General features: G+C 43.8%; 1 protein-coding gene across 1 annotated transcript in view; it reads left to right on the top strand.

The window, feature by feature from the left end:
• CNTNAP2 (contactin associated protein 2) overlaps positions 1-16689 on the top strand; it is a gene marked incomplete at its 5' end in the record, with an annotated part of 1134943 nt that overhangs the window by 919699 nt on the left and 198555 nt on the right. Inside the window, one exon of the mRNA XM_019666439.1 lies at positions 3268-3438. Within this exon, the coding sequence (XP_019521984.1) occupies positions 3268-3438 (171 nt within the window). The remainder of the gene's footprint in view (positions 1-3267; positions 3439-16689) is intronic.

Raw genomic sequence — 16689 nt, forward strand, 5'->3', positions numbered from 1 at the left:
GGAGCCCTGGAAAAAGCACGCATGTTATTTTGTTACAACCCAAAACCCCAAAGGCTGGTCCCTGGGCTCATCAGAACAGGTCTCACAGACGTTCATCAGAGAACGTGTCCTGCTGAGTGAAGCCCTTAAGCCCACATCCCAATAAGCATGCCTACTTGTAAATCCTATCCATGTACTGCTGTGCTCATACATCATGTACATCGTAAAGCATAACCAAGCCAGATATTTTAAAGGATGCATTTTGGTAAATAAATGTAAACAGGATTTCTAACCACCTCTGCTTGTGTCCGCTGACTCTCGCTCCATGCCTCCTGCGTACACACCTCAGCTCTGACCCCACCAGTCAGGTCCAGAGTAGAGCCCTCCCTGTAGCTGCTCAAGAATGTGGACTCTAAATTCACCCAGAGATTGGGGACAGCCCACAAGTGACAACTCCAAAGATATTACGCGATAATGCAGACATTTCCGGAAAGACAACTGGTAACCACCATTTGTACAAGGCGCAATTTCCCTGTGAATGCATCCATTCAAGAGACCAAATGAGTTCGAAGTTGCTTAGTGAGCAAAGAATTAGAACAAATGGGATTGGGGTCTGTAGGGATATTTCATCAAATGAGAATAACTGATTGAACTGCCCTTCTCCTCTCTGGGGATATTTCTGTCTGAATCACCAGCGCTGGACCCTAAATAAATACTGACATATTTTACTTTTAGCTTTCCTTTTTCTGGAATCATTTTAGACAACTGCCCTTCTGCGAATACATCACCACCTCAGAAAATAAGAATGCACTTAATTGGATTGCAACTTCACAATGTTACTGACATTCATGTCTCAGGGATGCTTCCTGAAGAAACACAATTGCTCAGCTTCAGGCGGAAGTCTAGCGGGGACCTGGATCCTTGCGGAGTCCTAGGTTGTTAAAGGCACGCACTCACACACACACACACACACACACACACACTTAGTGTGGGCCGAATCCCGCTGGTCCCAGAGACTTGGCTTCATTCGCTCCTAGAACTCTGACTGGTGAGAGGGTTGCAACCTCCATTTGGCTCGGGTTTTATTTCCAGAGACCTTCATTTCGGCCAGCTGCTAAGGTGAGGCTGAACTCCTCTCACCGTATATTGGGTTGTCGGAAAAGTCATGATGCATTTTTGCGACGAAAAACATAGAAAAAATACGTCATGACTTTCCCAGCAGCCCAATATTAAGCCAGATCTTGAGCCAGAAAGAGGACTCAGCCCTCAGACAATAACAACTTCAATAGTTAAATTAAGATTTTTTCTTTTCGGGTATTATTTAACCAGTGTCATAGAGTATTCTTCTTCCCAAGAGAAAACTGGTCTATTTTTCTCCTACTGAAAACTATGATATTGCCATTTAAAATATATATATCTATATATCTATATAGATATATATAGATATAGATATAGATATATAGATATCTTAAAACTGTTTTTACTTTAATGAAGACATTTAGAAACACAGTTTGCACTGACTTGCTGGTAATATGTGGCCATTCACTTATCTAGATGTCACTATATCCTACATGACTATAAGAACAAAACAAATAGCATTAATTAAATAAGAGAGTATTTTAATATTGCATAACATAGCAATATTCTATATTTAATTTACAATTACGGCCTAAGCATAGCAGCACCAACACAAAGTTTATTTAAGAATAGTAGTTGAACTTAATATTGCACGTATGCATAATTTGCATAAAAGAAAGGGAAAAAATATAGTTTATGGAAACTAATAGGCTGAACTTAGTTGATTAATTGTGTTCTTTGAAGGAAAGATATAGCAAAAATCAGTTCATAGAAAAAAATCACTTATTTTGGGTGTCAAAAGAAAAGTTTCCCCAGACAATTTGCTGTTCTAGTAGGCTTTTATTCCATGATTCATGAATTGGGCAGCATCCACTCTTTTTAACAGCTAGAAAAGCTGTACAATGTGAGAGATTTTTATAGACATAAGTGAGCAGGAATAGGAGAGGTCTACTGGGCATTTGCTGATTGGTTACAGCAGGGTTACTTTCCTTACATGGAGCAAAGGGACGGCTTACAGCTGGGTCAGGTAACTTGTGCTGAGCAGGCAAGTGCCGACTGGTCGACCTGGGTCTTCCTCTTGTGGGAGAGCTGAGCTGAGAAACTGAGTTAAGCTTTGCTTTGCTGATGTGGGGCTTAGCATAAGCGATTCCATCTTCAGCCAAACCTGGTGACTTCAGCCAAATAGGTTTAGTGTTAAATATAAAAGCTTTAGTAACTGTTTTAAAGCATGCCCACGTGGTTTAGTCCATAGCTGTGATAGTAAACGGACTCGGAAAGGTGCACATTAGAAAAGGGTTTTTCACCTGGAGGTGAAGTTGAGCGTCAGCTCTGGGTCCCATTTAAAATTTTTGGTCCATCTGTTCTAAAGGAATGTGAGTCGTCCAGTGTGGTGGTTTCATTTTGTCCTGCGAACCGCTTTCCTCCTGGGGACACCGGCTACTGTGGGGCGAGGAGGAGGGAGGGGTGGGTACAATCACATCTTCTTCATGAGCTGCAGGTTAGAGGCTGATTGAGAGCCAAGAGGTGGGCTTAGCTCAGAGCTGCCCGCCCCCGAAGACACCCCACAGGTCAGTGTCATCTGCAGTCCCAGGGAGGACAAGGTTGCAACTCAGCTTTGGGGGGTGCGAGCAGTGGGGCGGGGAAGTAACCAGCCTGGCCATCCTGCCTTTTTCTCAGCTCCCCGCATCCACACGGCTTCTGGGCTCCCCCACTTGTATTCCGACAGCACCGGCACCCCGTTTCTGAGCAGCTGCTGCCTGGTTATTGCAAGGCCGAGGTGCCGGAGAAGCAAGGGCAGAACATCACAGACCTCAATTCCTCTTCTGTCCCTCTGGGTCCGGCCCACGTGCTTCGTGCACCAACCAAAGCCACCAGACACATGCCGGAGTTCAGAACCGCCCCCACCCACCACAGACAGCGACACCGGGGGCTCCCCTCCACTTGCTCTTTCACCTCGAGTCCCTCGAGGACCACTTTGTCAGAACCCCAACTATCAATCTCTAATGAAATGTCTTTCATACATGTACGCATAGAACTCTTGGGAAGCCACAGGGCTGGTTGTTTGGTTTAGGGGTGATGTGGCTGCCTGTAGGGTGGGAGGAAACCAGGGCTCTAGCCGGTGGGAATCTGTGCAAAGCCAAGAAATGGATACCTTTTCCGTCTCTGCCGCGACCGACGGGTAAACGACCCTGTTTTTCCTTCCTCCCCCAGGGAATTACTGGAATGCTGCGTCTTTCCCAAACCCATCTTCCTACCTGCACTTCTCCACCTTCCAAGGGGAAACCAGTGCCGACATCTCTTTCTACTTCAAAACGTTAATCCCCCGCGGAGTGTTTCTGGAAAACCTGGGCAACACGGATTTCATCAAACTCGAGCTGAAATGTGAGTAGAAAGTTCTTTGTCAGCTTGCGGAGAGCCACGCTTGTCACTTCAGGCTGCTTCTAGCTCTGACTGTGTAACTTCACTAGATTCAAACATCCATGGTTTCCTTTGTCCCGAGAGTGGTGCCGAAAGGTAAGCACGCGAACGGGAAGGACCTGGGTCCCTGTCCTGGGCTCGCTCCCAAGGAGGCACATGCGGAGATGCGAGAGCAACGCTCCTCAAGGAAGAGAGAGAGCGCGAACCAAGGGCCTAACAATATGGGAGAAGAGTGGACACTGAAATGAAGATGATAGAGAACGAGAAAGAAGGAAGGAAGGAAGGAAGGAAGGGAGGAAGGTAGGAAGGAAGGAAGGAAGGAAGGAAGGAAGGAAGGAAGGAAGGAAGGAAGGAAGGAAGGAAGGAAGGAAGGAAAGGAGTAGCCAGCTCCTAACTCGGGCGAGGAATGCACGCTTAACGTTTCTTTGTGTGTGTGTTTATTTTCTAGGAGGCAGGGTCAAAAGCAGACAGGAGATCATGTGAAATGAGCAGGAATAAGGCATAAGAGAGTAGGGGAGTAGCACACAGGCAAAGAGGAATCATAAAAGTTAACATCTGCAGGAGTTAATGGAGCAGCGTGGACAGCTGTATGGAGTGATGTGATGACACTTGGTGTCTGCAGCCTCCCCGCGACCTGCACGCTCTCTGGAGGCTTGCATTCTGAATTTAGCTGAGGACACAGAAACCAACAGAATGAGACAAAGAGCAAATGCTGCCCACCTCAGCTCAGCTGGCCGTGGGTCCCAAAGACCCTCACGCTGTCGCGTGGTTTCGGGGTGCCACCTAAGGAAGGCAGGGGTTCTCTGGACCTGAGAAGCGCTCGTCACACCGGGGCCCCTTTCTCCTCAGGGCTTAAGTCCAGCTGTAGGAATGGACAGTCCACAGTCTTCCAGGTTCGGTGAGCATTGGCAATGCCGGACTCTGCTGGCTGTTCAGACGTAGACAGAATCGGCAAGACAACCAGGAGGGGAGACCAGTCAGTGTCCCATGTCCCTCCACAGGATCTCGGTGTCCACGCCCCACCGCAGAAAGCCTCCCTTCTCCTAGTCTCTGTGCTTCGTGAATGCTTACGTCACTGGGTCTCGACCCCAACCCGTGTCCCAGAAATCCCCGATGCGGCATTTTTCTCTTTTTCTAGTTTTAATTATGCATTGCGGTCTTTAAAAAGGGGACTCTCAGGAAGATGTCTTTCTGTTGAGCTCCGGCAGGATCTTGTGTGTGTGTGAAATGGTGGCCTGGGAGCTGTGGCAAGTGTGCAGACTCCAGAGTTGCCACTGTCAGGGTGAATCCCAGTCCTCGAGCAAATGGCTTCATCTCTTTGAATCCCAATTTCCTAATCTGTAAAATGGGGATGGTAATTTCTGGGGGTTGTTATCATGGTAGAATACAGACGTTCGGAAAGTATTTACTTCAGTGAAGCAGGTGTTATATAATAATTTGTTGTCTTTCCGAGGATGCTCGTTGTAGATCTAATCTGACAGATTTAATGGGAAGGGAGACAGGATGTTTCAGCCCTAGAATTAAAAATAAATAAATACATAGAAATCTCTCCTTTCATGAATTATGGGTTGAAATTATTTAAAAGGGATTTTTACTTTCCAAAGTTAAAGGGAATTGAATCAAACTGTTTTGTGACTGCCACGGGAGTTGTATTAGAGTTTAGCAATATCTCATGGTAAGTACAGAAAGTTGACAATTCCGTGTTTGAGTCATTCTGTAAATTCCTACAAATCATTTGCACCCCACCTACCCTTGCTTTATATTTATTTCCGTGTTTTGTAAATCCCTGTCTGCGTTGTTGGGCAGGGGGGTGGGGGTTGTCTCAGGAAAGGATTCCTCCAGCCAGACTTCCTCAAACTGTCTCTACTTCCTGTTTTCACTTTGACTTGTGAGGCTTTCTGGTTTCTTTCTGATAGGAATTCAAATTTTGTTTCTCTGCATGGGTCTCAAAGGACTTTTGTCACAGTTGATGCCTACGTATTACATCAACAGAATAACATTTCTGTTAACTATTGGGTTGTCGGAAAAGTCGTGACGCATTTTTGCAAAGAAAAACATAGGAAAAAATACGTCAGGACTTTTCCGACAACCCAATAGATTGTGCCCTTCTGTCAGAAGTGAAAGATTCTTGACTGTAAGAACAGTAGGTCGATTGCACTAAATTAATGAGATGCCATCAACATCTTCATGCGCAAGTAAAAAGCACAGACATAAAATTTCAGTGATCTTACTCATTAGCATATTTTCAGGTAAAATTTTAAGCTTGTGTCTCACTTATTTACTATCTATATTCATTTATTCGATGAGTATTTATTGAGTACCTATTATGTCCCAAGCGATGTGCTGGGTTCTGAGGGAACAGGGCCAGATCACGCATGGTTTCTTTCCCTCAAAGACCTTTCTGTTTGTCTTGGAAAGCAGGCAAGTCCATCAGTGGTTATGATGAGGAAGGGACTGGCAGAAGGACTAAGGTCCCAAGGAGGTAGGAATGAGTGAGACCCAGAATCCGAGCATCTGAAGGGGCTGAGGAACAGGTCAGAGCAAGGAGAGCATGAGCCACGGCCTGGTAGGCCCCCTTCCAAATCCGAAATGATTTTTTTGTTGTTGTTTTTTGTTGTTGTTTTTGTGTTTATTGGCTTGTTAGTAGTTTTGAGATGGCAGAGGAATATTGCTAAACAAAATTGAATAACAACCATGGATAGATACCTGTTTATTTTTTCAGAGTTACCCCTAAGAGAACAGCTTTTTATTTTTTGGGGGGGGGGGCGCCGTACCAACCTTGTGTTTATTGAATAACCTACATCCAGGACACAGTGAATGATTCCACATCAAGGCAGCCATAAGTGTACCCCCTTTCAGTGAAAACCCACCCCCTCCCACTCCTAAACAATAACAAGAAAAGGCACAGGATGTGCACATGACACAGGGGCTGGCTCACCCAGTGGCCCAGGGCCATAAATTACAGTGAGCGGGGAGGGGCAGGTGAAAGAAAAGTGGTGAGGTGCAAGCTGACCCGTTCCAGCCTGCACTCGGCCAGAGGGGATCCCCTGTGTGTGCGCACCCCAATCTGTGCTGCGCTCCTGCCCACCCTCTGGCCCAACCAGCCTAAGTGGCTAGAAGCACAGGGAGGAAGTGGGCAGCCCCTCTCAGCTCCCAGCAGGTTCTGGGGTCCCAAGCAGACCTCAGGCCCCGGAGAAATGACCTCAGGGGAGACACCAAGCCAGGAAATTCAGAAAAGCGGGACCACTCTTCCTGTCAGGACCCCCATCAAGGCAGGTGCCTCGACAGCATTTTTATTTTTGTTTTTCAGTTTAAAAGAGATTTCAGAGGACACAGTGGGAAATTCTTGAAGGGGCCATTCACGGACTAGGAGACATTTAGGGAGAGCAACCAGAGACAGTCATAATACGTTAGCATAAGCTTCTGTGTGGACCAAGTCTGTGCTTTTTCAGATACCAGGATGATGCGGAGAAAATATTTGCATTTAGCAGGCATATCTCCACAAAAATGTGGAGGCAGCAGTCTCATGTCCTGCTAATCTTAAGAAAGGGTATTAAGGGGAAAACTTCCATCTTCCCACATGCAGCCTTCTGCCATACACAGCCTCGAGAAAGACACAGAGGAAAACATCCTGCAATATACAGAAACTGATGAATCGGAAGAAATAAATTATTGGCAATTTATCTTCCACTATTTCAGAATTGGAAAAACTTTTTATATTAAAAGAGCTTCACTTGTGTAGACTTGAGGAATGTCCACTCCACTGGCCTCTCGTGCCTTTAGAGTGTTACTGAGGGCACTTTGTCTTTTACATATATATGCATGCTGCATTTTTATTAATACAAATCAAGTGTATTGATAAAACCAGCACCAGATTTTTCCTTTCAATTACCCAACCCGACTTACGTTATCAACATAGATTTAGGGAGAATTTTTAATTTTCTACTACTTTGCAAGTCTGTGAGTTCAATTTGTACTAAGATTTGGGATCTAGAGGACAATTCTGACTTGGTGATTCCAGTTCATGAGGGGGAAAAAAAAAATTTAAAAACCTAAATAGCAACACTATTGTGCTTTTTAAAAAATTTCTCCAGCTTCTAGGGCCAGCTGAGTGGCTCAGTTGGTTAAGAGCTCACTCAAGAGTGAGAGCTCTGAGTAACACCGGTTCGAGTCCCGGTCTGAGCTGAGCTGCTACTGAGCTGCCAACAGGTGGTAGGATGGCTCGGCTAAAAAAAAAAAAATTTCTCCAGCTTCTGATTTAAATTTTTCAATTTCAATTATGAACAAAACAAGGTCAGAGATGTAAATTAAAGATGAAATGTGTGCTATATTAGAGCTATTTAATATATTAGCATCAGCCTTTTATTAAGTGTTAAAAGATATACAAATAGTTGGTAAATAACAAAGTCAAATTGAATTTACCCAGATTTCTTACTGAGGAACGTTATTTGAGTATATGGCATAGGTATCCTAGAGTTATAAGGATAAACCTGAGAGTAGGATGTCCTCCTGATATGAACACTTGCCCAAGTTTCCTTAGGTGCTATTGACTCACCCATGTCTGCTGATATGGAACTTTCTAGAAGGAGTTGGGACTTTCTTTTACGCTGGCCCTACAGCACCATGTCTCTCTACGGAACTGTGGTCCTGCCTTTCTCCACATTCCAGAGGCACCTTTAGAAGACCAGCCTCCTCCTGAAATCCTGCCCACACAAGAGATTGTCTTTTACTGAATCTTGACTTAAAATATAAAACATAAATAAGACAGAAGTCTTTCATGTCCCTAAAAATGACAATGTTTCCACAAGAAAATTAATTATGTGCCTGGAAAATAATAGGCATCCTCATCAGAGAGTGTCCGCACACAGTGTTTGAACACAGTATATGTTGTGTCATTACTATAGAGAAATGCTAAACTTCCACAGAGCTTTTTTTCATATATATATATATATATATATATATATATATATATATATATATATATATACATACACACATTTATACACACACATACACACATACATATACATATACTTATACATATTCACATACTGAGTTTTTATTAATACAAATCAGGTGTTAGCACCAGATTTTTCCTTTCAATTATCCAAGGTCATTTTCAATGTTTAGTCAATAGAAAAATACAAGGGATGGGGTTTTTCTTTTATCTCATCTTCTCTGATTCTGATGTTTTCTGCATTGTCTGTTGTGTGCGGTAAACCACAGAATGTTTCCCTTCAGAAGGATGGCATGTTTCAGTGTCAAAAAGACCACCTTCTAGAACCGGCTGGCCTGTGGCGAGCTAAAGACAATGAGCAAACTACGAGGAGAGATTAAAGAAGCTTGAATTCATGCGTTCTGACCTGAGACAGCAGCAAGAGAAGGCGTGTGCTACTGTTAATAATAAATACATGGATGCGTGAGAACAGTCACAATATGTATACGGGGTTATGATAAGGTCAGAGACCTTACATCATGCATTCTAGAAGCTACCAGCGTCTCTGTGGGCTCGACATTCTTACAAAAACAAAGACGTCGAGAAGGAAGAGTTGGTGTCAGCGAATGGTGTTACTAATGCTGGGGAATTGATTCAACCAAGGATGACGCTTGGGACCAATTAATTCAAAGCTGGTTAGAAAAGGAGAAGAGAAACAGGAAGTCAGGGGTCAGAGCTTCATTTAAATACAGTGAGTGACTGGGGAAGATCACTTGAAATAGCTCAGAACAAAAAATACCTCAAAGGACCAGAGACAACTGTACATATTATATAACAATGTGAGGCTTTTATGCGTCGTCAGACAAACACCTAAAATAAAACCACTTGACAAAACATGGGCCAACTGGATGTCAACTAGAAGACTTACAAAAACAGTTTTTTAAAAATGAGGACTTCAGGGGATTCTCTTCTTAAAAACACATTTTATTCAAGTTAGAAGATAATTTTTAATAGCAATTAAGGAAACAAGGAGAAACATAAAGGCTTAACATGAAATCTAATAGAGAACCAGAGTCATAGGTAAAATATATTCTTCTTAAATGCTTTAGGAAAAGACTTGTTTCTATCCCTATAATATTGGTATCTTACCCTTTTTTGTTGTTCTTGTTCATCTTCTAGTTTAGGTGCTTCCTAGTTCACCAAGGGACTGTGTTATAGGAGTTTCTGAGCCAGTTATTCAGAGCCTGGAATGTATTTTTCTGTAGATGTAACATTGTAAACGACAGTCGTATTCCACAGCTAGCCCTAGGAGCTTTGTTGCTTGCGTGCTTTTTAAGTGTGGCTGAAAAATAGAGCCTCACATGCCAGCGTGAGGTCTGGGTTCTGGCTTCTGGAGACCATTCGATGTAGAATAGAAATGTTGAAAAACAAAGAGAATTCCTTCCCCGATTCCTGAATGTCGAGCTTGTCCTTGACAGATGTCTCAGTGGGGACGTTTCTGTCTGCCTTTATGACAGTCAGAGCCCACGCCTGCGTGGACTCTCACCAGGGCGGGGTCCCATCCACAGGGTCCCAGTGGCTCCAGCCACTTCTCTAGGCTCTAAAACGTCATAGTTCTGTGAATTACAGAATTTCACTAATTCATTCAAATACAGTGTTACAGCCTACATCTTTTTTAACTATTACAGTGTTCTGAAACAGAGAGCTGGGTATTGAGACTAAAATAAAGCCATTACAACACAACTCATCCCTTCCAAATCCCAGTGGTCTGATGGAGAAGATCCTTTGGGAATTCTTTATTTTTTTATTTTATTTTATAAATAAATGAAAAACATGTGACAAAGCCACCAGAGATCTAGGAATAAGAAGTGTTCTTGTTTAGGAATAAGTTAAGCTACTGTGACAAATAAAGCCCAGGAATCAGCAACTGTAGGGCAGTCCAGTACGCATGCTGTGGTGCAGCGAGAATGTTCACACAGTGATTTGAGGTCAAGGCTCCTTTTGTGCTGTGGTTGCACCTTCTCATAGTGCTTTGGAGTTTCTGTGTCCAGAGGGCAGAGAAAGGGCGGGTCGAGAAGCCTCTCTCCTCTTACCCACACTGGCCCAGAGGCGTCACACTGTCCTTTTGTTCTAGTGCCATTGGTGGTAACTAGTCAGTGGGCCCCCGCTAGACACCTGGGAACTGGGAAATGCAGCTTTTCAAGGGTAACAATGGAAAGGAAAACAAACTTCTCATGAGAAGTTAACAGTCTCTGCCACAGGTACGAAGCAACGAGAATGACTGAGCTTTACCCTTGCTGAAAGATGTCGAGGTAGATTTCCAGCAGACTCACATTCGATTTGCCTTGAAGGCAAATAAATGAGATAAAGGCATTTTTCCAGCAAGTAAACAGCATGGGCAAGAGCAGGTAGAGAAAGGAGATCAGGGGGCATTTGAGGAATTGGGAAGAATATAGCTAAGGACCAGGGACCAGTTAAAAGACCTTTTTTGTGCAAGTAATGACCCACCCACGTATCTGTGTTAAGAGTTTGACAAAAGGAAGCTAACTGGACTTACAGCCTCCGGGGAGATGACTCATTTTACTTGCCTTTTGCGGATAGTGTTAAAATGATCAAATTTGGTTTTCTGCATCCCTGAATTTGATTCCTCTGATGAGAACTGATGCGAATGCCAAATGGCTTCTCCTGATGAGCAGTTGATATTTAGTATTCTGCAGGGTCTTCCCGGGGAAGTGCAGCCAGAGCCAGTGAATAATAAAAACAGTGCCTATCTGTCAGGTGTAATTATGACACCGAATTACGGTCGTCTGCATTCCGGTTCCTGCAGGCATTAGTTTAAACACCTGAGATGCTGGCCCTTCAGACCGGGAAAGATTTTCCTTGAAAAATAGCATGCCCTATTTTTTAGCCATTTTCGATAGGAAAAAAATTCACATCTGGTTAAAAATTATTTTATGGTAATGTTTGACCACTCTCATGCCCTTTTTTTTTTTTTTTAAATCCACTCAGGTATCCTAAAAACAGGAAAGAAGTAAGGAATGTTTCGCTTTAGTTTTAGATTCCCTCTCATTTTCTGTATTTAAATGAAATCCCACTCTGCATTTTGATTAACTAACTCCTCTGATTAAACACTTGTTGAAATTACAGAACAGAGTTGCTTAAAATGTCTCACCAACTTTTGCAAGTGAAGTGAAAATTATCAGATTGTAAGTTTTCAAAATTATACAAATCTTGTTTATTTACTGTGAATGATTTAAAAATCCCGAGAAGCAAAAAGAATAAACAAAAAAATCAGCTATCATCTCGTATTCTAATATATTTAATACTACTCTCTTGGTATGCACATTTCCAAACATTTTTCTATGCACTTATATTTAATTTTTTACAAAAGTGAGATCCTCTGATACGTACTGTTTGTAACCCACTTGTTTCATGCAACAGTATTTTAGAAGCACGTTTCCACATCAACTTTTTAAAAGCCACATAACAGTGATTTTTTTTTCAACTGAGGGCAGAAACTGTATCAGAATCTCCAAGAGAGCATGTGTGGAAAACCATAATTTCATATTTCCAAAACAAAACAAAAAAAGCTGTTGTTTTTGTTACACGACCTACAGGATGTCACACACACACACACACACACACACACACACACACACACACAGTTTTATTGGTTGGAAGGATGTTTATCTGAGAACTGGGGTTTGTTTTGTTCCCCATCAGCCTCCTACATCTGGGCATATCAGCATCTGCCAATGATAATTAGATTATGATGTCAGCAAATGGCGACCTGGGTTAAAAACGACAGGGACACGCAGGGTCTCCACAGCCAAGTGTTCCATTTCACCAGGGATCCCTTATCATTGGGATAAACAGACTCGCCCATTCTGATCCGCTGGCTTTCTGTTACTCTCAGGCCATCGGACCACGGGAGCAAGCAACACACTAAGCATGCAGCGTGCTCAAGCCGTTTCAGGTTTCGTCCTGCACTGCGGCATCACGCATAGGACAGGCTCAGATGCTGGAAATGGAGGCCCTGAGCTGGGAAAGGCATGCCCGGGGGTGCCCCGCAGGACAGTGCTCCTCAAGGATGGCCCTGTCCCCATGTAGTTCCTTGTTGAGCGTCTGTCAAACCAACCTGAGGCAGAGGCAGCAAGTAGCTCAGACCTCCCTGCAACTCTCCCTTCAAAGGAGAGAAACCTTTGTTCCGGAGAAAAACCATGTTCCGTCAGTTCAGCAAATCATGAAAACAGCAAACATGGTTGTTTGAACTTTGTACAAACCGGCCCTTAAAAAAAGCTGGGGGGGGGGCAGGGAGGTGGTTACGGTGTTTTATATGTGCAGCCTTTAGTGAGACAAAATGTTTATTTAGGCAATATAATCAGGGAAGTTGTGTTTTCAGCTATTATCATCAGAAATGAGGGAAGGGAAGAGTACTTTATGATGTATTATTATTATTATTATTATTATTATTATTATTATTATTATTTAATATTATCCATTTCCAGAGGAATGCTTTGTTCAAATAGAAATTGATTGGCACAAGCATAAGAAACACTGTGAAGTGGTTTCCTGTCTTTTTTCAGAGGTGGAAATATATGACTTCAGGGCGCAATGACTCTTCTACAGTGTTAATTGAGCATTTATGCGAGGACATCCCAACCCTGGGACTCTGAGAGCCTGCATTTTCCATATTCAACCTAAGAGTCCTCATTTCTAACATTCCTACTAAATAGAAGATAATGGGCAAATTAAGTAATCGTAGCTAGAGAAAACTACGTAGTAAGATCGTTTAAATTGTCTGTGTATCTCTTGCAAAGGAAAATGCCAAGGAAAAGGGGGCTTTTATAGAAGCCTCTCTCACTTTAAGAAAGCTTATTATGTAGAAAGAAAGTGATTCTTCTGCTCCCTCACATCTCTCTCTCTTCCCGTTTATTATAAAATCTCTGTTGACCCTCCAGCACCGTTTCACTTTTTCTCCACTGTTTGCCCAGTATCGCCGACGCTGTCATTGAAATGCCTCTGGTGTTGTATCGGAAAACAGGGTAAATCTTTTTCTAGCCTGTGTCCATAGCAAATAGAATATGGAATCTTCATTCAGTGCCTTTTTTTTTTTAATTAGAGCTTGTCTGAAATCATACCAATGTGGCACTGAAAGGATATGATAGATAATGATAGATAGGAAACTGCTTGCAGGGGGAGGGGGGTGAGGAAGAGGAGGAAGGAAGGAAGGAAGGGAGGGAGGGAGGGNAGGAAGGAAGGAAGGAAGGGAGGGAGGGAGGGAGGAAGGAAGGAAGGAAGGAAGGAAGGAAGGAAGGAAGGAAGGAAGGAAGGAAGGAAACAGTGCCTGTGATATGACCTACAGGATGCTGGTCTGAAACCCAGCCCATGGCAACCGGAAGCAGATGTCTCCCTGTCTGCTTTCCTTCTGACAGACTTCCTCGCAGCTCACACCAGCAGGCATGCTCCTTCCAAAGCCTTATCCTTCCTCCGAAGACCTTGTCTTCGGCTTTTCCTCATTATCAGTCTCCCCGTGAGCATAGCCGGCCAGTGCTCAGTCATTTAGAAGTTCTACTTAATTAATCAACTTCAGCTTGGTCCACGTTAACACCTATCGGCTTTTTGTCCAAATCAAGCTGTTTCAGCATCGGTTGTACTACCTCCTTTGGGCCCAAGTCCCACAGTCCATCCTCCTTGAATTTTCCAAAGCCATGTATCTCGGTGAGCCTGCGCTCTCTGACACCACCTGAAATCAACCCCATCAATTACCCCTAGTTCTCCACCAAAGCACATTTCCGTCGTGGGGTTTCTCATCTTGCCGCACAATCTGACTGTGGTTGAGAGAAAAGCTTCCTTGATGTCGATTCCCTCTTGAATCCACTCTGACCTCCATCTCCGGAGAATGCTTAGGCACCCAACTGCACAATTTCTCTAAAGCAGCTTCTGCATTTCCCCTTATCGCAAACGCTCTGTCCTCGCAGTCACCATCCGAGATTTTGATCTCTTCTTATAACCCGGGCAATTTCTGCCCAGCACACAAGCCTCTGCTGACTCCAGACTCCAGGGTATTGAAAACCTAACGACACGTCCCTTACCGAGGACAGGTGCTGTTTCCAGCCACACGTCATTTTGGAAAGACGGTTGTCTTTTTCCTTTTTAAATTATATGGGTCCATTAATATTCAAGAAGTTATTCTCAGAAGGTGGTAAAATACATGGAGAAAACTAAAATTAGCAGGGTTTTGCCTGTTTACGACAACGCTCTCTGTTTCTGCACGGCCAACAGTGGTTCCCTTTTGCTTCCTTCTCTCTATGGATGCCTTTGTGTGTGAAGTTATTTTTCAACCATAATAAAAAGCTTAAAGGCCAAAATACATAAAGAGAAAATATTTCTCATACTCAAGAGGTTATCAAGATACCAGAGGTTTTAAAATGAGTTCATAACATTGATTCTTAAGCTTCAGGCATTTCCTTGAAGGATTTCCAAAAGACTTGAAATAAATTTTCCATGCCAGTGTTCATTTTCAAATGTGTTGAACACAGAGTTTTTAGGCGTGAATATGCATGTTTAGCTCTAAAATCTTCTATATTCACAAACTAAGACTATCATAAAGGGAAGCTAGGTTATTTTGAATTTCCTGCCTACTATGAAAGGCAGTGTGGGATGCTTAGGAAAGCAGCACTCTGTGCTTACTTATAACTGTGCCTTAGCATCTCATAGGCTCGGTTTCCTTAGCTGGCAGTGCAGGTGGGCGTGGAAGTGGGACTCAAAGCTGGGAAGTCTTTCAGTCTTAACATTGCTGGATTCAGTCCCATTGCTCCAAACGGAAGTGATTGTTTGTGTTTTTGCAGACAGACCAACTGCAAACGTAGAAAGACCACAGCCCACACAAGATTGCACACACTTCTGACACCCACTGCAAGTTCAGGGGGTCCCCCCAAATCACCTTCAGGTTCACTCATTCTCTACAAGGACTTGCAAAACTCACCAGAGGATGCTATACTCATGTGCTCATGGTTCCAGGTATTACAGGGAAAGAATACAGACTTGAATCAGACAAGAGAAGGAGCACGGAGGGGAGAGGCCAGGAAAAGCACCAGATGCCAACCTTCCAGGTGTGCTCTTTCTATGAGGCCATGGACACCTTACTTTCCCAGAATCGATTGTGACAGCGTGCAGGGGGTGCTGCCAACTAGGGCAGCTCCCGTGAGCCCCAGTGTCCAGAGTCTTTATTCAGGCTTCATTCCATAGCAATGGCTGACTGCCCACACGGCTGACCTGTTTCCAGCCCCTCCAGGGGTTGAACTGTGTGCCCCAAACTTAACCCTACATCGCATTGTTGGTCTCCCTGGGGTGGTCAGCCCCCACCCCAAATGCTACCTGGTGAGGCCAGTTCCCACTCTAAATCACACTGTAGACTCTGGCATGACCCAGGGCTCCCAGGCAAACAAAGACACATTTCAAGGGTACGTACGGACATTTTACCTTTTCAAAGCCAAGGGCAAAGTCCTGACCTCTCTTTGGTCGAGGTTAAACTCTTTGCTACACATTTTGAAAATCTTACTCTTGATGACAAGGAAGCACAAGATGCCTAGGAACCTTCCTGCTGGAATGAAACTTGGAAACCCTGGTGTTCCCTCAGTAGGACGCCAGGGCTGCTTGCATCAGAGGCGCCTGGCGTTCATAAAACACAAACCCCAGGCCCGACCCAACTCCCTGAATCAGAAGCGCTGTGAGAGAAGCCTTGGAATGTGCATTAAAACGCATGTTGCAGTTTCTCCTGGAGGCCAGAATTTTGAGAAATGTAGTTATTGTTCCTAAGAACAGAGTGAAAATGCCATGAGCTCGAGAAACAGGAGAAAACCCTGCTGCTGGCTCCACTGCTGAGCTGATCCTGGATTGGCTTTTTTTCCTCAAATGTCATGTGTTTGGGAACAACAGTGAGCACAGCTGGTTTCTAACAGATTTAAGTAGTGTGCTGAGTTCCTGGACTGAGGAAGTCTGCATTGCGACTATGCGCTTAGGGAAGGTGCTCAGCAGGGTACAAGATAGCATCCCCTGCACGTGCTGGTGGGCTGAAGTGTGTGCCTTAAGAAAGCACGGGGATTTCTTGTTTCAGAGCTTCTAGTTTAATCGCCTGGCCTCTGGCAGGAGTGTTCTGATTCATTCTTTCACTCACTCATTTGTTCACAAATTGTTGAGAGCAAACTCTGTGGCAGACATTGTTCCCAGTGCTGAGGATAGAGCAAAAATGAGCACTTCTACTTTAGTGAGGCCAG

This window comes from Hipposideros armiger, unplaced genomic scaffold, assembly GCF_001890085.2.
Source record: "Hipposideros armiger isolate ML-2016 unplaced genomic scaffold, ASM189008v1 scaffold_470, whole genome shotgun sequence".
Lineage (NCBI taxonomy): Eukaryota > Metazoa > Chordata > Mammalia > Chiroptera > Hipposideridae > Hipposideros > Hipposideros armiger.